Here is a 24,902-nt window from a genome sequence, read left to right on the forward strand (position 1 = left end):
TTGATTGTTTGTGGAACCACTGATGAGGTGCACTGGTTCTCGTTCAATATTCTGTTTTGTTAATTCCAATAGCCCATCTGTTTTGATAGATTTGAACTTGAATCTGGAAAGTTTGTTATGATACGGTATTTATATTGTACAAATGCCTTTTATGATAATTATGTTGCATGTGTGCCCGCACGTGTATTTCTTTGGAAGCTCTCAACCCTTTTCTTCTATCTTCTGTTTTCCTCTCTCTCTCTCTCTCTCTCTCTCTCTCTCTCTCTTTCTTTCCTCTCTTGGTTCCTACTAGTGGGAGCATCACATGCAGTGTGCTACATGTATATGGCGATTGTGCCTTATTATTGTTTTTCACCGTTGAACTATAAGGCTGTTTCGTGAATGACGTTAGAATGTTATTCATTCATGCATTTCAACTGCATGTACATTGTATGCTGCATTCTTTGTGAGTTTTGATAAACATCTCTCTTGAGGGGACTACTCCTTTCTTCCCTTTCCCCATTTCTCTTCTTTCCCTCGGATCCTGTGCTCTTTTCTTCATGGTTCATGCTTTTTCTGGGCACTTATTGAGTGCAACTAATGCAATATTATTATTATAGGATAACACTGTTGTATTGACAGGTTTTCAAGACAGCTCATCATGTATAAGCATGCAATTCTATGTGCTTTTATCGAGATGTCTCATTATGCAAGTTATTTACAGCCCTTTATGAATTGACTAATGAATCTTGCGTAAGGCATATCACATTGTATGTGTGCCCACTTATTTAGGCAGCTTTTCCTGGAAATCCCTCCCCCCTCCCGTTTGTCTTCTGCTTCCTTCCCTCTATCTTTTCTATTTTGCTTCCTGGGCACACATGGACTGTGATTTACTTTTGCATTATGCAGCATTCATTGTTGCACTCTGCTATTTTATTGGAATGATCACGGAATGATCACGGAATGTGTGCATGCATATTTGCATAACAACACTGTATTACAATGTGTGCCCATGGGGGCAGCTGTTCTGTGGAACCCTCTCCATCCTTTTCCACCTCTATTCTTTTCTTCTTATTCCTACTCTTTTTGGGCACACATGTGACATGTGATCCCTGGGTTCTGTATAATGTACATTATGTACATCACACATGTTTCACTTCCAACAACATATTAGGGCCTGTGCAATTTTGTATTTATGACTTTGCATTTTTGATATACGGTATATTTGTCATAGTCAGCCGTCAGCATGTTGGAAAGATTCAATGCATCAATAGTATATTTTAATGTCCTACTGTTATAGTCTCAAACATACCTTTTCATTTCATTAGTATTTCACTTTAATTAGTTATAATATACCGTTTGATGATGTGTCGAATTGTTAATTGATTATCATGTATTTATATGTGCATGCGCATTTATATGTGATCTGTTTGTTATTCTTGTCGTGTTATGCTCTGTTATCTTGCCAGTGGAGGAAGATTTTCTGTATTTTTAAAATCAGACAATAAATGATTGAATCTTGAGTTCTGAATGTGAGTATGTACACACTATGCCTGTAAATAAACAAGTTTTGATGCATTCGTGTTCAATGTAAAATAAGCATTGGTTGGAATGAATGCTGGTGAGACTAGGATGGCAACAACCGGTGGTTCTGGACCAGAAGACAACTCATCCAGCAGCCTTTGCGAGCATTCTCGAGCGGGTTTTGCTGCACCGTGGGATAACTGAGTATCTGGACGGACGTCGGAGAACGAAGTTCAGTACTTTGGAAGGAACAAGTGCGTCAGCCGTACTTCCAGAATGGACGTCGGAGAACGAAGTACAGTACTTTGGAAATGAAAAGTACAAACGACGCACTTCCAGGGCGAACGTCGGAGGACGACGTACTCTAGAAACGACGTCGGGAGTGAGAGTGAAAATTCACTTGTCAGTGTGTTGGGTGAATAACAGATGTGAGAAGTGAGAATGTGCCTTTGAATCAGATGGTGTGAAGTGCAAGGTGTAGACTGGTGACGTACAAGTGGTGGGAAACTTACGGTCTTATCCTCTTCATAGAGTGATCGTATATTTCGATCAAACAGACGGTCGGCTCGGTCTGCATAAGTGCCAAGGCCCCGTTGTTCGCTACATATATATATATATATATATATATATATATATATATATATATATATATATATATATAACTTCAGGAAAACTGTCCCTGTTTTATACCACGTATACTCCAATTCTGTTCAGTTTAGACTTTGATATTATTTCCAATATCAGTAATACAATAGTACAGGAAGTGAATGTAATACATCTATAATTAACATTCAAAAAGAACAAGAAGCAAAGGCATGACCTATTACACTATTTGAACAAAACTGTAGTGTTATTGGAAAAGAGATAATAGAATCAAGCTTGTTGATAATGGGTCATGTGATCCAAAGTACCATGCATTTCGAAAACCGTGGAGTGTGAGACTCTAATGTAATAGCCAGTGAGGTGAGAAGAAAACCTCCCTGGTGTAAAGGATACATATTATTATCAGGAAGTTATTGATCTATTGTGCGGCAGTAGAAATGCAAACCTCTCTCCATTCCTATTTCGAGTTGTAATGACAAGATATCTGTACCGGTATTTTTTCATGAAGTAAGATCAAATCAGCATGTCGCGTCAAACGCAACAGATAGCCGTATTTTACCTATAACTGGATACCTTTCTTTTCCTGAAACATGATGACCGAAAGGTCCTATTGGGCACGAATGAAAAGATATGCGTATACTTTGAAATGAAACCCAAATATAGCCGCCATGTTGGCTGAGAGAATGCAATGATATTTGTTGAACACATCACAGAAGTTCGAAGAACATTGAACCATCCATTGAAAAGTTATTAATGTTTAAGATTGCGGTGCAGCCATCGCTGGATAAGAAGACTACTACAGATCCTGGCGTCATGTATTTGTATCAACGATGGTAAAGGAAACATTAAGAGAATTCCTCAAAAATGTTTAGTTTTTATGAAATGCACACATTTCCTTGACTTGCCACTGACTTTATGTTAAAGGTAATGAGTATTCCCAGCTTTTTGAAAGAGGCGAGTCAAGCACTCTTTTATAATGTTAGAAAAATGAACACTAGATATGTTAAATTTTCTTTGAATACTTCACATCGTTTTCCATACGTGACGTCAAGGTTGCAGTCTTCTCATTATGCGATGGAATGGCTACACCAGCATTTTACACTTAATAAATTTTCGATTGTCCGATATTCCTCAAACTCCGCTGATGTGTTCAACTAATATTTGTGCATTCCCTCAATCCACATGATCATTACATCTAGATCAAAATCTCCTTTAATGAGCCACATGATGCTTTAGAAACACTCCGGACTAATGGTTGGCGAATGAAAGCTAAAGCTAAAAAAACACCTTGTCCAGTGTGCCTCGATCAGCAATGTTTAGGATGTATTACACCCATTGATTGGAGAGTGAAATGTCACTGATGTGGGGGGGGGGGGGGTGGGGAGGGTTATCACAATATTGGCGTATAATCAGTGGTCAATTCAATATCAGAAATGGGGCGGGTGGCGTGTGGATCATCAAACCTTCACGGATAGCACAGCAATTAAAGCTCAGAAAACGGAGCGTTTTAATCTCTGTGCATGTTGGGATGTTATAGGTTTGCCATATAAATGATGATAGGCTTAATGTCATAGGATGTAAACATATCAAATCCCTTTTTTATTGGAAAAAAAATCACTAACTTTGGGATTTCCAATACGCCGTTAGCTGTCAGGGGCGAAAGAAAAGAGAGATGATAATGTAACGTCTAGATACACAAAAGAAATCCCGAGCAAAGGTAAAACAAAAGCCTCATTGGATAGTGTCATTTTTTTCTCGCTGTGGCCATGAACTTCGAAACAAAAGGGGAAAAAGAGAGAAAGAAAGAAAAAAAAAGTATAATACATCAGGCTGCTCTTTTGTGAGTAAAGGCACATAGTTGGGGCAGGTACCCCGCCCCCGCTTACTGTTTCGTAAAACCTGGCGTCCACTAGGGCGTGAACAAGACGCTAGTCTGCATTCATCAGGCAACCTTTCTTGAAAGATGTGTTTGAAGCTCCTTGAAGATTCGCTGCATTCCTAAAGATGTCCGGGCGTTTCCGCAACCTTAATTGCGTGCATGTGTGTGTGTGCGTGTGCGTGCGTTTGTGTGTGCATGTGTGTGTGTGTGTGTGTTTGTTCGTATTGGAGAGAATGTAAGTTTTATGATTGTTTTATACAGGCAAAGCTCGAAGTCCTTTCTTGAATGATGAGAACGAATAAAAGAAAAGCAATCAAATAAATAACAACATACTCTAATCGCTTAACCATGGTTGATTAAATGTTATCTTTAAACTGCTTTTTTAATATTATGAATAATGTGTTGTGTGTGGACTGGCAAGTGAGTAGTTCAGTAGTGGTACACTTCATTCACTCATACGTCACCAGAACAACACATAAACTACGCAAGAATGGTTTACTGCTCTATAGTGTCGAACCACATTTGGAGAAAAAAAAATAATGTTACGCTTTGCCATTTTTTTCGACATTCGCGATTTTCGCCACTCATTTAACTTGTATATTGAGGAGTGTCACCGAACTGCACACGCTTTATTTACACCGCACAAGTGCCTATCTAGCCTGTTTGCAAATCATTATGGTGACATTTTGCTTTAATGGGGGAGGGGGGAGGCAGGCATCAGTCACTGTCAGTCCGATGACTACACCGTTCCCAAAGGATATTCGTGTTCCCTTCCCCTCGCTTAATCGATAGAGTATGATACTACCACGCGTGCGTTGACAAGGGCACGTATAGTCAGGGCATGGAGCTATATACTATAGAGAAGAGTATAGTAGCTCCATGATTAGAATCTTGACTCGCTCGGATTTCCACTATCATCGAGGTATTATAAAGTTAGTAAACATGACGTTTGGTCAACCGAGGACATCATTGTTTCTGTATCGAGTGCTTATCAAGTATTTGTCTTTATACCTTTTATAGGTGGGCACAACGGAACCGACAGGTTGAGATGAGATCAGCAGCAGCAGACAGGAGAGGGGTCTGCGGGTGCCGCCGCCAACTGTGGGGCTGGGTGGTCACGGGAGCCTCTTTCCTATTATTCGTCCTCCTGTACGGGCCGCTCTATGCCTACAGTGTTCTCTTCGTTGCTTTCCAACAGGAATTTGGCAGTAGTGCCACAGTGACCGGTAAGACCCTATAGCACAGTATTAAAACTTTTCACAGCCGTTGCCGCGCGTTTACAGCCCCCACTCTTTGGAAAGGAAAACATTACAACGAAAGGAAACATGAATTTTAAGACTTTCCCAAGAGATTATGTCGTAAAAGCGTTCCGCGGCCCTTAATGGGTAAGATGATGACGTTTTGTTCTAGGACAGAATCCTTCACGAGCCATTGAGGAGGCGAGACGTCACATCTCGTCTTCTCGGTGCAGGGATCTTATACAGTTTATTTCATCCTTTCGTGTCATATTTCATTTAAGGCACAGTGATCTCGATGAGCAAGGAACTGATTGCAGACAGAGGGATGCTTTTCGATATCTTCCTTTATGGCAGGATTAATCACAGACAATATATCACATAACGATCATTTTTAATGGAAGGTGTAACCTTTCTATAAAGGTGTCGAGGGACTCTATCGGGCAGTTTAGCAGTATCGCGAATAATCCCATCCCCCTATAGCTGCCCCCCTCCGAATACATTAGAAATGCCAATGACTAAGAAAGTAGTCTGCTGAAATAAATATTTGACTTAGTATGAGGGGAAATCGTTCCTTGATTACGTTTTGAATCACAAGGATAAAGACATTATTCTGACCGAATATAGAGGTAAACTCAATTAAATTCCAATTTCAGTTTTCATTATGTATTTGGAAAAGTACTAATATCGTTTCAAGTCTTTATGAAAGCATATTCTCAGTAAAATATTTCACATAAATACAATCACAAATCATAGGACATGTTGTGTCTGAGCACAATTTAGACACATCATGCAACATAAAATTGTACAGTGTCAAAAGATACACCGAACCAAAGAAGCTTAAGCTTCAACCATGAAACTCCAATTCGAACATTACACTTGTGTGAATATGAGCTAAAAATAAATAATTCAATAAAATTGATTTAGAAGATGTGAAACTATTTGTAAAAGGCATAATTATGTTCATATAAATGGAACATGACAAGGTACTGTACAAGTGAGGTTAAATGACACTTGCTCCTGCGACAATTGCTCCCATGAAGTATCTGAATGCCGATAAGCCAATCTTAAATTCTATCCTATTCGCAAACAAGCTAAACCTAAAACCCTATCAAAACCTAACCCCAACCCGAGGTTTTTGAAGAAAATAAGACCGGGGCAATTGTCTCAGGAGCAAACGTCGTGTCACCCCTGTTCATGAATGCCTACAGTGTTATACTACCAAAACACCGAAATGGCTAACTTTGTTTTGTATAATGAGTCAGTTTATGTCAGTTTAGTTGAATACATCGTTACAATGATGGAAACGTTGTCTTTCCCCGTGGTAGCCTTTTCGATGTAAGCGTTGTTCTTTTAGAGGGTCCTTCATTGTTATTACCCATTGTATAGAATTGAGATATTGGTTGAGAGCTATCCCTTGACTAGTCTTTTATTTTACCTACAGGCTCAACTTTACTCTTTATTGATCGTTAGTTTAGTGATGACCAGCACCACGCAACGACAGGTCGGATACAGTGCCTGTGTATTACAAGTACTTTGCAATTATTGATTGTGTGTGCGGTTCACTTCGCTTGGAGCTAGTGAGCCTGGAAATCTTTGCGAATATTTCTGCCGCGGAAGTCGGATAACGTCCCCATTTAATAGTTATACAACATACATTTCACAAAGATTTTTCTAGCATACCGATTCTATTCTACGGTATCTTTGGAATCTTTCGGAAGAGCATAAGCGGCTAGCGTGTTTTTTTTAGACGGCACAGATTGGGGAAACTAAAAATCTATCGGGGACCCTATCCCTAAACCTAACCCTAATCCTAATCCTAACCCTAACCATCAAACCCTAACCCTAACCCTAACCCTAACCCTAACCCTAACCCCAACCCTAACCCAACCCTAACCATAACCATAACCAAAAACCCTAACCCAACGTTTTTCCCATAGGTTTAACACGCGCCATGCCCCAATCTGTGCCGTCTTTAAAAAAACGCAAGCGGCTAAGGCGTAACTGTTGTTATTTTGGCACAGCGAAATCTCATGTATATTTACTATTTCTTGCTTTTCTTCTTTAACAGGCTGGGTCGGTTCGATCCCTATTGGTGGTTCCGTGCTTCTGGCTCCGGTGGTCAACATCCTCGCGGGGCGCTTCAGTTACCGAACCCTCTCTCTGATCGGCATCGTGCTGTCGGCCGTCGGCCTGGTCTCATCCTCGTTTGTCCGCGGTATCGGTCCGATGTTTGTGACCTACAGCGCTATCTTCGGAACGGGGGCAGGGCTCGTCACTGTGTGCGCTCTGGCGCTCATCCTACTCCATTTCCCCCAAGAGAACTGTATGCGCGCCACAGCAATAGCTCTTTGCGGGACGAGTACAGGTGCGTCCTCCGGATATTAATGGGCCGCGGAATCAGGCAAGGGAGACATTGCCGCTCCCCCGTATAAAAATACTTAAATTATTAAATACATTCTTTTTAAAGTAGTTGCATGTCTTTGTAAACTTCTCACTTTGGCGGGTCACTCCTCCCCCTCATCCCTCCCCCCCCCCCCAAAAAAAAAACCCCCAACAACAACAAACAAACAACAAACAACAACAACAACAAGCAAACAAAAAAACTAAAAACGAACAGCAACAACAACAACAACCAAACAAGCAGAAACATCATTCTGCGCCCATTGTCAGGGATAACCCAATATAATACCCTTTCTTTTCCCCCATAACTATCATTGATCAAATGTGATGTGTTTTGTAATAGGTCCTTTTTTAGATTTTCTATCCATTGTTACTTTAATTTTATCAGTCAGTTTTGTTTTAGAAAAACAGTATAATTACATCAACAGAACGTTACAATATAAAGTGCACTTAACTTGGTATGGCTTTTTCACTGGATGGCGCCGTGCCTGTACAAAATGAAGATGTCCAAGTAGACGGGAAAAAGAAGAAATGAACAAAGCGGAATTGCGCACTGTGTACAGCAGGTACTTACCCAAACCAACATTGCCACCCAATATTTTACAAATAATGCTATTTGTGAAATGATGTAACAAAAAACAAATATGTGTCATCATACAGCAATGCTTACGTCGCGCACTTTGTTGTACGGTTACACAATGAATTTAGTATTTAGTATCACAAAACAATAAATGGTACGGTTACTGTAAGATCCTTCTGCAATATCGCATTCAGCCCATGACTTTTGATCCCAAATATAAAACAAAAATACTTAGCCTAATTTCGCGTTTCTGTACTCTAAAATTACCATTTTGGAGTGACCGACCTGTGCCCATAGTCTTAACTAGAAATTCTCAAGGCAAACTACACTTTGTATATCTACATAGGCCTAGGCCTACTGTATGTCTATCGTAAGTGTCGAACTAAATGCTTTGAGAAAATTTAGGGAAATACTATTAGTTTCTGGCAAAGAAGCAACAAAGACAGTGTGGAAGCATGGAGCATTGTGGTATAGCTCCATGGTTGAAGAGAGTTGTTAAGTTGTGATTCAATGATACTGTCCATCCAAAAGCAAGCCTTTATTTCTGCTGTCCTCTGTTGGTGCAAATTTACGTATGATAAGCCAGTTGGTTATTAGCTCATATTGTACATGTTGTTACAAATGGCCTGTCTGCTTCTTATAGCCAGGTCATGTGAAGAATAATGATCGATGAGTATACTAGTAAGGATGAGTATGAGATTGTAAAACTAGTATTTAGTTTTCAGGAGCAAGATGCCTAATATTTCATCGCATTCAAATCAAATCGCATTTAGTACATGAATATCAGAACGATTTCAAGGAATTCACTTAACCCATTCAATACTGAATTCTGACATCCCCATATAGACTTATAGTATTATACACAGGCCACCAAGTTCCCGTACATGGAACGGGTTAACATTCTTTGTGTTTTAGCACATGGACTTTATCCAGTTGATAGAATTACAAGACTAAAAGAAAACCCTTTGCTGTTGAATATGCAGAACGGGTGAGGAGTGCCCTATAAAACTGTTTTTTCCATGGTTATTTGTAATATGAAATAACCATCAGATTAATAAACGACAAGTTGCAGGCGAAGGTTGTTATCGGTCAAGGTCGGGGCCTCAGGGGTCGCTGTTTAATTGTTACCAGTGTGCATGATAATAGTGGAAGTGAGCGTCTGTTTTGTGTCACAATCTGCTTCCCATCCTCTTGCCACTTTTCTCGAGATAATGCTCCTGGTAAGATTCGTTATCATTATCGCTTCGGAGTGGATCACAAACACCGATAGGCCTCTAGGAAGTAGCATCTGCTCCTATAATAAAGGAAATTCATCTTTTACTCTATGACCGTGGTGTTAGTCGTTTCCGAAGAAAAATGTGAGCTTTTTTTTCTGAATACTTAACCATGCGGAAGAAAAAAAAACATCTTTTGTTCAGGACACTACGCTTGGTCATGGTGTAAAAATAGATCGGTTCGCCATAGCTTTCGCTCCTTCGTTATCATATCTTACGTATTACCGGTATACGTGTTCTGTATAGATAATCTCAATAGGGATGGCATTGTTCATGCACCATGGATTTTGCATAGAGAGCTGGAATGTAGCTATGTCAACTGAAGCACAAAGTTCTGTGCTTAATAACAAAATTTGAATGAACACGCGGGGGCAATCTTTGCATTTACGGTATTGTTCATCAGACTGTGATGCTGTTTTCATGGTTTTTGGTATTGCGCGGTGCCAAATGGAAATCCGCCATTTTGTTGAATTACTCTGGGTAAGTAAAAATGGATAAAACTACGTTTTAGAGATTTTATGGAAGATTTTGTTGTTGTCGTTGTTGTTGTTGTTGCACCAATGAACTCGGCATTGCAGCAGCATCATAACATCATCCCTCATGACAAATAAGAATATACACCAGTGATCTCTGTGCCACACACAGACAATCATCTCCACTGCACCAGTGCCGTAGGCCTATATATTTATATAATTATGACAATGCACTGCGCTATTATAGGCCTGTAGTGATGCATTATCAATTCCCGGAAGACGGAAAATAAGTAATCATGATGACAAGTTCGTGGATTGAAAAGACCTTATTTTGAAATACTTTTCAAAAACTGCAATCACATGATCTGAAAACATTAAATGTATTGTTATAATTACATGTAATTACGGTCAAAATCAAACAAACAAACAAACTTCATAATAGAATTGGCATGGAGATATCGATGACTGCTCTGTTTTGGCCCCAATGATAGCAGTGTGTACATATTCACTGAACTCTCTCGAGTCTAGAGAGAGAGAGAGGGGGGGGGGGGGGGGGGGGAGAGGTCAGTGGCAAATGTACATCTTTCGAGCACGAGATGGCGCCATGCAACGCGCTACGCGGTGGTATGACCAGAGACCGCGACGTTCATCACGATAATTAAAGCGCTGCAGGACCACTCTTTGCAACCAAGCTCAGTTTATTGTCGTAGGAAGATGAACATAAAGCAAAAGATTAAGTCCACACAGAGCGTGCACATTATCATGTTCTTCTTGGATAAGATGTTTCAAACAACATTTTTACATTTTCTCTTGACCTTGATAGATATAAAAGACGGGCAAACTGGAAATATTGAGGTGCTATTTTATCATTTGAGCGATACCCAGAAATTATCATTATCAACAGTTGCAGTGGTAATAGTACTGTTGTTATTGTCGTTGTCAATTTTGTTATCAGTATTATCATCAATACATAATATTATTCTTCATCTTTGTCGTTATACCATCATTATGCTTACACGCAATATCAAGGATAATGAAACGTTATAATAGATGATGACTGGCGGGGAGGGAACGTACCGAATGTTCCACCCGAAGGGTTTGCAATGCTATTGAGGGAGGTTATAAGTCCCGACACGAAGTCGAGGGACTTACAGCCTCCCGAAATAGCATTTCAAACCCCGAGGGTGGAACGTTTGGTACATCGATTGCGTGACAAATATGATCGTGTAATCGTTTGGTATCGTTTTGTCATTTGTTACGTGAAAATATTTTCCCATGGGAGAATATTACAAGAATGTTCTGCCCATGGGCGAACATAACCAATGTGCCTCCATCACGTGGCTGTGTTTAGCCAATTACTAATCGGTATTTGACTAACCTATTTAATGTGATGCAATTTCTGCTTATTCCACCTGTCCTCAGGTATGCTTGCAGGCGCTCCCTTGATGTCCCTCATCATCTCCACGTACGGCTGGCGGACCCTCCTGCGTATTCTTGGAGCAGTCTGCCTCAGTGTCGGTCTCCCGTGCGTCCTCACCTATTCAAACCCTTCTCAGGATTCCCGCCAGGAAAACCCTAACGAGAAGGTGTGCATCGACACTTCTGCAGAAGAAGACAAAAGATTCCGCGTAGAAGGCCACCGCGAGTACGTTGCGCTTGCGTCCGAGGCAGACGATGGTAAATGTAGTGATCCTGAGAAGTTTGATGGAGCGGATTGCACGGACTCTCCAGGATCGCCCTTGGACATGAATTGCCGGGACTACTTTCTCTGGCAGGAGAGGTCAACCACCCCATCCGGCGGCGCCGAGGAGCCGCTGCAAAGTAAGGCGAGCAGCAAAGAGCTGGCACGTAGGCAAAGGAAGGGCGGCGTCGGCGTCGTCGACGACCCGAACGAGAAGGATGTCGGTGACTCCGATGAGGATGGCGAAATAGATGCAGCAAAGATGTGGCGGAGGATTTGCGTCGTGCTGGCGTATCCAGAGCTTTGGTCGTTCACCATAGCGGTCTTCATCTATGGCATCGGAGACTGTTTTTATTTTGTGAACATGGTATGCTAACTACCAAGTAGATGTTGACTGTGACATTTGCCAACTATTTTGTTGTTGTTATTGTTGTTGTTTATATGCGTGTGTAGTCGTTTGTTGGTGGTCATGAGGCCCTAGTTTACTACCTATTTGGAAGTATTTCATCATTGCCTGCCGCAGTGAGTGGGCGAGATAATGAGAAGCGCGTAAAATCATGGAATCACATAAATCAAGTTACTCGAGATGGCGCGATTCACCTGACATCATAAATCTACAATATCACAATGATAGCAGCGCAATGAGTGAAACGCTATTCCGATATCCCGTCGACTTTGTTAATGTTTGGTTGTTGTTGGTTTTGTTTTTCTAGAGAGAGGTTATTGTTTTACGAAAAGAATAAAATCGGGAGTATAGAATAATGATAGGTTTCATACAACTCCCGTCATAGGGTTTTTTTTTTTTTTCTAATGCAAAGGGTAATTATGATCTTTCCTTTTGATTTTTTTAAAATGCCTCCGCCCGAAGGGTGCCGGAGGCATTATGTTTTCGGGTTGTCCGTCCGTACGTGCGTCCGTCCCCATTCGTTTACGCGATAACTTGAGTAATATTGAGTGACATTTTACCAAACTTGGTCCAAGTATAAAATATGATGGGGCAATTACTTCATGATATTTCGTGTAAAATCGGCCCGAGGCCAAAGGTCAAAGGTTAAGGTCAAATCATGAAATTGTGTCCGTTTACGCGATAGCTCTGACTGGATCAAGCAAATTTCACCAAACTTTGTCCGAGGATGATGTATGATGGGGCAATTACTTGATTAGTTTTTCAGTGAAATCGGCCACAGGTCAAAGGTCAAAGATCAAGGTCAATTTCTAAAATTTATCTGGTTATGCAATAACTCAAGACTGGATGAAGCAACTTTCACCAATTTTTGTCCAGGGATGACGTATGATGGGGCAATTAAATAAGTAATTTTTAGTAAAATTGGCGAGAGCTCAAAGGTTAAAAGGTCAAGGTCAAATGCTAAAAGTTTTGCTATTTCTCCCATATCTATGCAATAATTGAAGGTATTTTCTTCAAACTTAGTGTAGACATGTAATAATGAATAAAACTTCTCTAGAGAGAGTTTCAGGTCATCTGGTCAAAGGTCAAAGTTCAGGTGAAAATGTTAAAATTTCACTTTATTTCCATATTTCGCAAAGGGTTCAAGGCATCTTCAAAGAACTTGTCACATATGCATGTACTGACTAGTAGAGATTATCTAAGGAATTTAGGGATCATAGTCAAAGGTCAGGAGTCAAAAGTCAAGGTCAACTCCTCAAAATTTCAATATTTCCCTCATTAATGTACAATGCTTGCAGGATATTTCTTGCCACGTGTATGTATTACCTAATGGGGATTCTCTGGGACATTTACTGCCAAAAACTCAAAGGTCAAATGTTAATGGTCAAATACTAGGCCAAATACAAAAAGAAATCAATTCTATACTGAAATTACACTTTTTCTTCATACCATGAAAATTACTCAATGCTGCTCAATGCAAAAACTTATAAAAGGTTCAAAAGTCAAGTGAAAATCCTCAAATCCCCAAATACATTTACCTTCACTCTTAGACAATTATATAGCAAACCTAAATCAATGAAGGTGAACATTCAACAAATTTGTGACACTCTTGTCATTTCAGTATTTTGCCATTTATGTGAAACTGTCATCACACTCTGTTAAGACATTGCACTATACACCTATTAGGAGAACCATACATTATGGCGGAGGCATACCAGTCGCTATAGCGACATTTCTATAGTTTTGTAATTTCATTTCTTAGATTTGGTTGCAAGCAATAATATTATTCATTATTGGGAGACTTGCCCGAACCCGTCATTGCTTGCATAACTTGATGGTGATCGTTGCCACTGTTCTATTTATTTGTCCTACTTATAAATACGGATATGATATTTATTACAGCAATTCTATAAGAATATCTCTTTTTGAGGTTAGAAAAACCTATCACTAGTAAAGATTATGGACAAAATATCTCGCGGCAGTAACCTACTTTGACTGATTTTAGTATTTCAACTCAAATTGTAAAAGAAAATAGTAGCTTGCATCCTTTTGTCAACCAAATTTTTAAGATATAATCGATTTCGCTTGTAACTTTAACTAAAAAAAAAATCCGTCAGATGTTCGTGTGTGTGGGTGTGTGGGTGTGTGTGCGTGATTGTATGTGTGTGTTTGTGTGTTTGTGTGTCTGTAAGTGTCATCTCAAGCGGTGAGTAAGCAAACTTTTGTTTTTTCTCTGACAATGTTAATTATCTTGTGTTTGTTACCATCATTAAACAGGTGAGTTACATGATGTCAGTTGGCTTCTCGGAGCAGGACGGTGCCAAAGTTGTCTTTGTCATAGGCATTTCCAACTTCGTCTGCAAACTCACGTTGTCCTTTTTGGGCGAGTACCTTCCGTTCCCCCGGCTGTTCCTTATGCCGATATACAGCGCCCTCACCGTCAGCATCATGGTTGCCATACTCTTCATCCGGTCACTAGTTCCGATGATAGCTGTTGCAGTTGGTGAGTTCTCTCCATTTTTCTTTTTACACCATATTTCACTCAAGAAGCAAAAGATGAATTGTTTGTTTTCTTAACCCATTATATTTCTCTTTTTAAAAAAAAAGAAAAAAAGAAACGAACACATTTACAGCACAATATCGCACACCGAAGTGTTAGGTAAATACAACACGACATGAGCCTAAAAAATATATTTCTGATGTCACTGATATCAACGTTTCTAGTCAGTGAGTTACAATGATATAGACCTGAAATCTTGGACGTTCATATTCTCTGCTTCCTCTTGAAAAGATTTTCTATTCTTTGTTAAAGATGAGATAAAACCAATAATCAAAAGATCAAGATGGAGTGGGGAGTCGGGTGGTATCATAATTCGCTATTAAAAGTGATGACTGTCACAATTGTGTGTATATCGGAATGATGATGTCGATACTGGAATGATTCATTTTTATTTTTTTATTTATTTATTTCCATTTCAAACGTAACATTTACAAAATTCAAAATACAATTGCCTTGCTACAATGTATATATTTTGAATGGAGGGATCATAAGAAGCACACACGAGGCTTTTTGGAAATTATCCCCTACAAAGTACAATCATTATTACATTTCAACGGAGCAAAAATCAGACAAATGATAAAACAAAGGTGGAAGATAGAACGAAAGGAGAAGAAAGAGGCAGAGGAGGAAACATTGCATACTTATACATGTAACTTCAGGTTCATTTCATCAAAATACATGTATGTATGCATATACATGCAGGGCTCGACACTAACGGTGGCCCGGTGGCCCGGGGCCACCAAATTTCAAAAAAGGGCAAAGTTTTTGAAAAGTATGTCAATAAATTCGTAACTTTTTGCGCCGGAAATTAGCCTTTAAATTTGTTCAAAGGATGGATGAAAAGGACTGAATGAATGCCTGAGAGTGAGTGTTGCAAGTTTGTTGAAGTTTATTTATGAGTAGATATGTCCAACTTCTAATTCTTACTATCATAAATCTTGAATATTTGACTCATTAAAAAAAGGGACTTTTAATGTTTTTTATTGTTTTTTTTTTTCGGGACACCAAATTTTTCTCTCGGGCCACCAAAAATTTGAAATTTAGCAATTTACCATCGGGCCACCAAACAAAAAAGTTAGTGTCGAGCCATGATATAATTATATATATATATATATATATATATATATATATATATATATATATATGTATATATATATATATATATATATATGTATATAAAGCCTTTTAAATTGACATTTAGAGATGGTACAGTTTTGGTTGAGATGGGGCTTCAGGTTTCCAACGGTTTTTTAAATGATAATTCTTTAATACAATGAAAAACCTCATGGAATATGAAAGAGCATGTTATTCTGAGAGGAATTCAAAGTTTCGTCATGAAAATTGGTTTTGAAATGGCTGAGATATCCAGCAAGAGCGATCCTGGTAAAAGGTGGGACCCACCTCTTTATTAGATTGCTTTGTTTTTGGATATCTCAGCCATTTCAAAACCGATTTCATCAAATGAACTTTGACTATCTCTTAGAATTGTATGCTCTTTAACATTTCACAAAGTGGATTCTCAGTATCTCGCAAAAAAAGTTGAAGGCTGAATTCTCACCGCAAACAATGCTATTCGTACCATCCCTCTACACTCTCATTGCTTTTGTTTGATGGGAGAAGTGTATTCCAAAGAAATGAGGAGAATGGGAAACTGGTAACTTCCGTGAGACTTGTGATAATCGGGAAAATGTTCACGACATTTTTCTCTACAACTTTCTTTCTTCAGTGATTGGCGGGGTACTGAATTCATCGCTCACCTTCTTCACCATCCCAAGTGAGTTCTTTGGTCCCAATAGAGCTCTGGAGACATGGGGCGTTATCCTCTTCGCCTATGGGACTGGCTACTTCGTCGGTTCGTTCATTGGTAAGGCGGGTGCTCGAGGACTACAACTTCTTTTCCTTCCTCTCCCTCCTTCCCTCTCTAACTCTCTCCCTCTTTTCTTATTCCACTGTTGCCTGTTTTGTACCTTTTCTCACGCCGTATCCCTCCAGTCTCCTCATTAATTTCCTCCCTCTCTTCTCTTAGCAATAACAACAGTTGTTGTTAGCCATGGGCCTAGAAGCGATATATCGAACTCTTAATGACCAATATAATATGGAGAATAATCTATAAAGGATTATATATATATATATATATTTGTATAAATCATATAATCCTTTTACCCGTTTCATAGAGATATCCGTAGCAACGAAGATGCAACTACTCTTATGCTGAAAAAAACAAAACAACAACATACGATTACACAGTGAGAGACGTAATAATCTGGGGTGGTATTCTGAGGTCGTAATTAACTCTATAATTAACTTCGTGATTAAGTCGTGAAGTTAATAGGCCCTTAATCATGGGCAAAATCGGTATTCTGAGGACGATTAAGTCCCCTGTAATTATCTTAGGTCCCTCCCATCTAATTGTTATTCCATCCAATCAGACGCGTTGTTAGAAGCCAAAATGATGATTACACGCGCAAATATGCCCTCAATGCGCGCTCCTGCACGCCCCCTGCCAAGAGCTCCGTGTGCACACTCCGGTATTTGATTACAACCCCTCACCTACGCACGCGAAGATCTCAACCTCTTTGCTCACATAAAATGACAAAATTCCTCGAAGATCGGCTATATTTCTTGTTTTCTCTGAATTCTACGGATACCATGATAACAAGATTCAGCCGCTCCTCGGTTACCGAAGACGGTAAGCATCGTTGTGGCAGAGAAAACACAATGTAATGCGTGATATCGGAGTAGGTTAATGACACTCTTTGGTATCATTAAGTTTTCCATTAACTTCCATACTTAATTACGTAAAAAACGCGTAGGTCCTTCCCCGCCAAAAACGCTTGTTGCTATGGTAGTTAATATACCCCCCTACTTAATCATGCTTTCAGAATACCAATTCGGTAATTAAGTGCTAATCAGACACTTAATAAGCTCTCAGAATACTGGCCCCAAGACTAACAGAGTTACGGTAATCTCGATTGTCAGGTACATGACCTCGACCCCCCCCCCCCCCCCCCCCAAAAAAAAAAAAAAAAAAAATGTCAGAATGATTATGGCGGGAACCCGAGAAGAGAGTAACGTAATGAAAAACTACCCGGAGTAAATAAGATCTTATAATTAAATTAGTGTTGTCACGATTTGAGTGGAAAAGACAGCTGTGATGATGATGATGGTGGTGGTGGTATATTGCTAGTATAATGGTGGTAGTGGTGGTTATGATAACCAAAATGGTAGCAATAAGGCGCGGTCAGACTGGCAAAAGATCGCGAAGTTTGGGCCATTGGTACGCGCGCAAGCAAGAGTGTGCCGTCCGCTATGACTCAGTGATTGTGACGTAACAATGCACATCTGTACATGACAATGGCCTCGCGTTTCGGAGGCACCGCCCACAAAAAGATCGAGAAGTTTCGCGGGAACTTTTACGGGAAGTTTGCGGTCAAAACTGGTAAAACTTCGAGATCTTAAAGATCACGATATTAAACTTCTCGATCTTTTGCCAGTCTGACCGCGCCTATAGTGATAATTTCAATAATAATGATTGTGGAAATAATGACAATATAGGCGCGGTCAGACTGGCAAAAGATCGCGAAGTTAGATCGCGAAGTCTTCCCGATCTTTTTGGCGTGCGGTCACACTGGCAGCCAAACTTCTCGATCTTTTGGGTCGAGAAGTTTGGGACATCAGTGCGCGCCGCGCGACAAAGAAGAAAGAGCGCGCCTTCTGTTGGCTATAGCGATTGTGATGTAACAATGCACGCATGTACACTATTGTACATGACAATGACCTAGCGCTTCGGAGACACTGCCCTCCCGCAAGGAGGTGGTGGACTGGTCACGTGACAAAGATCGCGAAGTTTCAGTTTCTCGAGGTCACACTGGCAAAAGATCGAGAAGTTTGGAGGGGTGAGGAAAAAATCCCTAGTTGATGTGGGAAGTTTCGCGAGAAGTTTCGCGGGAAGTTTCGCGGGAAGTTGGCGATCACACTGGCAAAACTTCGAGATCTTAAAGATCGCGATCTTAAACTTCGCGATCTTTTGCCAGTCTGACCGCGCCTAATGATAACAAAGACTATAGATACGAATACATTTCTTATCAGTATTGTTACTATTGTTATTACTGTCATAATTTATATCATTATCATCATTACCATCGTCATCATCGTCATCATGATCAATAATACTGTTATTATCACTACTAGGTCAGAGCATCGACGCCACGGGGTCGTATAGGAACGCAATTTGGGCTTTCATCGGTTTGCACATCGCATCGGGGATGCTGTTCATCTCAGCGCCGGTTTACCAGTACTTTTTCGCCAAGGATCGCCTCGTCACTTTCGACTTTCACCGCGAAAAGCGAGTGGCGAGGAATGCCAAGAAGAAGAAACCCGGGAAGGAGAAACTGACCGTCGCCAAGGAGCAGGCTGCCGGCAAGTTAGCGCAGCCGATTGCCGTGGAGCTGGTGTACGATCGAATTACTTCAGTCTAGCTGCATCTCATTATCTACCTTGGTGTTTCAGGCGTAGCTTATTTGGTGCAATATTAATCATTATTACCTATACGGGGTAGTTTTGCGAGGCAATTGCAGTTGGTATTTTGCAGAATCGGGAGTTCATGAGGCGACATTAGAGCATATCACGAGCATCCGGGGTTTTACATATACAGTGGACTCCTGTTATAACGAAATCCTCGAGACCGGCAGTTTTCTTTCGTTATATCGGAATTTTGTTATAACTGACCAAATAAACAATAGAAATACATAGAGTGGATGACATTACAGCCCAAATTTTTGCTTCGTTTATAACCAGAATTTTGTTATAACCGTGTTCGTTATAATAGGAGTGCGCTTTAAAACAGGGAGGTGGGAAGAGAAGGAGTGGAATCTCTCTTCCCACCTCCCTGCTTTACAGGTAAACATTCCGATCGACCACGAAGAGAAAAAATTCAAGGAGGTCGCTGCGTGTTGATTACACGCACCGCAGAAGAACGCCGATAAATCAACTCATAACAAGGTCGACCACTTCCAGCAGCACTACGCGTCAAACGATGAATACAGTCCATTTGTGCTCAATACAGTAACTGCACAGTGACCATCAGTTATTACAACGCTCCAAATTGAAACAGAAGCAAAAATAAAGTGTAAAAGCGTTCAGATGTTTGAAGTTCGCCTGTTACAACTACATATGTATCTTTGAATTTGGAGTTGAATGATATACATTGATGAACAATTTTTCAATTATTCGGCATGTTGGCGATGATCTACAGGTAGTCAAATGTGGCTTGATCTATATCATAGTGTGTAGCCGTATTCACATATTTTCCTAATTTACCTAGGGGATAGATAATAATTATGATATTGAATGGCCTTGAGGGAGATACCAGATAAACATTGCCCGCACTGAAAGAATATTGCCCTCGTCTTCGACTCGGGCAATATTCTTTTAGTTTGGGCAATATTTTCTGGTATCTCCCTCGAGGCCAGTCAATATTATATAGATAAAAGCCAGTGTTAGAGGCACCCTCATCATTCTCAACCGACGGTATGTCGTCGAAAATGAATAGCGAAGGTTTATCGCCCAGTCTAACAGAAATTTTGATTCGAATTCGTGAGTAAGCATTCATGCTCGAAAGATTCTTTTCGCTCACCTTTTATATTTCCATGCTTCAAATTCGCGATCGAGCTCTTTCAGCTTTGCGTAAGAGAGTAATATTTATTTATTCATTTATTTTTTGTTTGCATCGTATCAGTCAAATCCGCGACTGATTCTTATATTAGGACAGTAGGAGCGTTTAAAACACAATAACGCTGTAAAAAAAAGGGTTTCAATTTTGTTTCCAACGCATGGTATTAAACAATGCAAGTTTGTATTTCCATTGTTCGTGCAGCATTGCTAATATACAGCCACTTTTTATGACTTTTTAGGGAATTCTGCTGGTTTTTTTTTTTAGAGCATTCTATTTTCCTTTAATCATTTATTGTCTACAAATCGTAGTGATTCACCAGTTTTATGCAAGCTCGATGATCATGACACCCACATTGTACTTCATAAGTCTCAATTTCGTTAAACAAGTAATGTAAACTTGATAAATGTATGATCCACTCACTTATAATATACTTCGCAATCATAGGATCTGGTTTGGAATGCAAAATAGGGTGTGCATCTTCTTAAGCATTTTTTTAAAGACTCAATTTACAGGTAATATAATACCGATACTAAACATAATAATGAGCTTATCCTCGAAGTTAAGGATCTGTCACCGTCTGAACGTAACCTATTTCTGGAAGTGTTCTAGCCTCTGGCTGCACTTGGTTGCTGTAGACATAATTCGAGGAGTAATTACCAGACCTGTTATTATCTTGGCTTACATAAATACTCAAAAACGGGAAGCCTTATGGTAGCAAATTTGACAAGTTTGTTTGAATGACATTTGCAAGCACGCATTTTAAATCTGAGACCTCCTCCGGGGTCTTCCTGTTCGCATTTGCGATTGACAAAATCGTGAAATCGCATGACCATAGTTTTAAATCAAATGCCAGTTTTAGGTTTCTGAAATGTAGAGTCGGTGGTCATGGTGGTCGCTCGAATTCGCTCAAAATTGAATATTAAGACATTTTGTTGTAATGTGGGGAGGTACGAAATTGGGCGGGAAAACCAATAACTGAAATTTTCAGCTTCTCCATACCACTATTTCCAAGTCGGATAGATTTATTTAAATTTTTAGCTATCTGTTCGTCATCTCAGTTTTCTTCTTGCGATTTTGTTTTCCTAAACAAGACAGCAGTAAGTCGAAAGACAATGAGAACTTACTGTGGCTTTGGTACAGCTACGCAATGCAATATCAAACTGAAATTGCAGTAGCCTATACCTATGTTTCTTTCTATTCATCGCTTCCCACTTTTCAAGCCATTTTGTTTATAGTGTCTTGATCTTAGCGTTTCTATTTTGCATAACATGCGTATCGCGTTCATTCCTTCCAGTTATTAATTACCCTTATCTTTGCACATAGGTGACCAATGTATATCACCAGTATTGCCTATATCTAGGACTCGCCGCGCTACGTATTCTTTTTTTCTTTAAATACATATGTATATTGTAGCATCTGTATTGGAAAAATATATATATAGTCTGATTTACGTTTTATTTTACACTTTAATGAGTGCAGAAATAAAGAATCGATATACAGTGAAGTCCTAATAAATCTGAAATAGATGACTGTACTATTATATATTTTCAAAATAACATAGAATATATTAACGTATAATATTATATACATTCTTTCTTTCTTACTTTTTTCTTCTTTTTTTTCTTGTTGGTTGGGTCCCGACGAGAAAATTGATAGTCAAAGAAACGTACCTTATTGTCAATCTCGTCATTAGTTTAAATGATCATATCGGTGAAATAAATCTTTATATTTGATTTTATTTTAGACTGTAGACAGTAAAGTATAAACATCAAGGCTCCAATTTTATAGAAATTGAAACAGTGTAGGTGAGTTGTTGTTGTTGTTTTTGTTGTTGTTGTTCTTGTTGTTGTTATTGTTTTAAATATACTCTGCAAGAGTACACAAAAAACAACGAAAACGCCCTACTTGACCATGTTCATTGAGAAAAGCAAATAGTAGAATTCGACGATGAATCTGATGTTTGAAGGATAATTAACAGCGCCCCCTTGTGGTTCAGAATCATGACAGTCGTGTTGACCGTGTTGATGCGTTATCATTCTCTTTTAAATCTAAGGAAACACTGAAATAAAGTGAACAGAGAGCACACTTGTCATTTTATGAAATGAAAAAGGCTGCGGTAGATGTAAACTGCAATATTTCATGTAACATGAGGTGCAATGGGTATCGCAATGAAACATCTTGAGATTATCATCACAAACGTTTCTTCCATTTTGAGTAAAAAAAAAAACTCGCATGAACATGATTGACAATTTGGAGTAACGTACACGCACAAACACGTTCATTCAAGTGATTTCTGTGTCTGTGCAGCGATTCCATATAGTTGAATATATAATACGAGCAATATATATTTCAAATGCAACACAGATTGTGTGTCTTTCATAGTGTATATATATTTCATATAACGTATCGTTTTATTTTTGTCGTCTCATTACAATGCTCCACAATTTGTACAGAAATACTGATATGGAAAATAATATCTTTACTACTGTTCTTACAGATTTTTATGAAGCTCTTTATCGAATTGATCATAATGATTTTGATTCACAAATTACGAGTGAATGCACGTCCATGCGACTGCGTTGGTCTTCAGTCGTTGACTCTGTATTGCCGACAGCAGGCTGTAAAATGCAATGGCAGTATTTCAGGTATCAAAGATTGCGATGCTGCAGGTGTTCGGCAGGGAACAAAACTTGGCCTGGTGTTGCTTTGATTATGGTAAATACAAAATTAAAATCTGAAAGACTTATGTGTCCCTTAAAGGGTGTGTACAGTTCTGGTTGACGTGAGGATTTAGCTTTTAACGTTTTGCGAGATATTCAGAAACCACTCTATGAGATGTCAAAGAGCATGCAGCTCTAAGAGGTATCAAAAGTTTATTTGATCAAAATCGGTTTTGAAATGGCTGAGATATCCAAAAGACAATGTGAAACAAAGAGATCCTAATAAAAGGCGTGGCCTGTCGCCTTTTATTATTATCACTTTTTTTGTGTGGATATCTTAGCCATTTGAAAACCAATTTTCATCAAATAAACGTTGAATCCTTCTTAGAATTACATGCTCTTTCATATTTCATAAGAGGTTTCTCATTATCTCACTTCACAAAACATGAATCCCCACCTCAACCAGTACTGTACAGTCCCTTTAATCCTTGTTAGAAATGTGTGGACGACTTGACTCTTGTAGAGGCTAGGGATCGAAATCAGTCATCTCAGATCCAGTAAGAAACCGATTTATTAGCAACTTAGTCTTCATCTAATAACATGTACATGTACAATTAAGTTAATCCGCCAAAATGTGTTTTTAAGATAATCTCTTTTATGAAAGAACCAACTCGGCAAAGTTTTTGTACTGTTTTTATGAAACAACTATGCCTAACTAATGCAATGAGAATCAAAATGATTATATTGCAAGCAGGAACATCACATCAGGTAATATGATTCAAGAATTTGTCAAAGTTCAAAGCTAAAATTCAGGTGCTGAAGATGAAGTATTTACCTGGTGGCAAGTATTGTGTGTCTAGTTCAACGTTTATATGAAATATTTCATATCCTTTGTACAAAATGAGGCCAGTATGACTGGGCTAGCCTAGTACCTCCTTGGTATAAGTGGGTGTTTGCCAATGTTCCAGCAATAAAGTTCTTTGGAAATGACTTTCACAACATTATATGTGTATTGCTACTGTGCTAATTGATCTCTGCATATATATTTAAATACACTCTTGACACGAAAAGCAGTAAAATTTCACAATCTCTCACTTACAATTCACTGTCGAGTTGCAGTGGTTTGTCATCTATATCAAAAGCAAAGACAGGGGGGGGGGTATAGAGAGAGGGAAAGAAAACCAAACTACTGATTACAGTGTATTTAAACTTAGAAAAAAACTTTATTTAAACTTAGAAAACAGTGAATCAATCCGTATACAATTTCAGGGTATGAAGCTATAACTTATTACCCACATCTTACGGAAAACCACATCCGATTTGCTTCAGTGGTCAAAGAGAAATGAGGATCTTTGGAGAGCATATCAGGAATCCCTTCCCTCCAAGTTCTGTCCATTGTGTTCACACATTAATATGCAGTTCCAAGAGCATCCAAGTGCTAAACTTGGAAGAAACAGACTCTTGACATGCTTTAAAACGATCCACATTTCTCTGTGACCACTTTAACCAAATTGAATGGGGTTTTCTGCAAAATATAGGTAAGATGTTATATTTTTTGACCCTGAGATAGCATTCAGACAGTTCAATCATATTGAAAGTTTTCAATGTGGAAATCCGATTGTAATCTTTTTTTTTTTTTGACGTACTGTATAATGGTGGTTTTTGCAGAAGAGAACCCTTTGTGTGCAAAGAATGATTATGATCCAGAGGAATGTGTTAACATCAGCATTAGACAAACTGGACAACCTTGTGATATGTGATTAGCTATAATTTGTGTTTTTTTCCTTGTCAAATTCTTTTGTAACATTATGATATCAAATGTGTAAAATCATCTGCTTTATCCAATACCAATGTGCACAAGAATCTTAAGTGGCACAGATGCTCGGAACAAAAAATACCACACTACAGGTAACTAGAGATTGTAATTTGTCATCACTGACAAATTAAGGTGATCCGATTTTTTTTTTTAAT

General features: G+C 39.1%; 1 protein-coding gene across 1 annotated transcript; it reads left to right on the forward strand.

Moving 5' to 3' along the window:
• Positions 1-1,594: 1,594 nt before the first annotated feature.
• Positions 1,595-19,075, forward strand: LOC139709010 (monocarboxylate transporter 9-like). The gene is made up of 7 exons (XM_071620981.1): positions 1,595-1,905; positions 5,006-5,211; positions 7,292-7,588; positions 11,373-11,998; positions 14,315-14,540; positions 16,324-16,461; positions 18,789-19,075. Exons 1-7 carry the CDS (start codon positions 1,595-1,597, stop codon positions 19,073-19,075), a joined length of 2,091 nt encoding a protein of 696 aa, XP_071477082.1.
• Positions 19,076-24,902: the final 5,827 nt, after the last annotated feature.

This window comes from Diadema antillarum, unplaced genomic scaffold, assembly GCF_040938485.1.
Source record: "Diadema antillarum isolate AM-2024a unplaced genomic scaffold, OU_Dant_1.0 scf00000037, whole genome shotgun sequence".
NCBI lineage: Eukaryota > Metazoa > Echinodermata > Echinoidea > Diadematoida > Diadematidae > Diadema > Diadema antillarum.

Coding starts and splice junctions, on each gene's coding strand:
- LOC139709010 (XM_071620981.1), top strand. CDS start 1,595: ATGCTGGTGAGACTAGGATGGCAACAACCGGTGGTTCTGGACCAGAAG. Junction 1,906..5,005: donor GTGAGAGTGAAAATTCACTT/GTCAGTGTGTTG, acceptor TACCTTTTATAG/GTGGGCACAACGGAACCGAC. Junction 7,589..11,372: donor TCTTTGCGGGACGAGTACAG/GTGCGTCCTCCG, acceptor ACCTGTCCTCAG/GTATGCTTGCAGGCGCTCCC.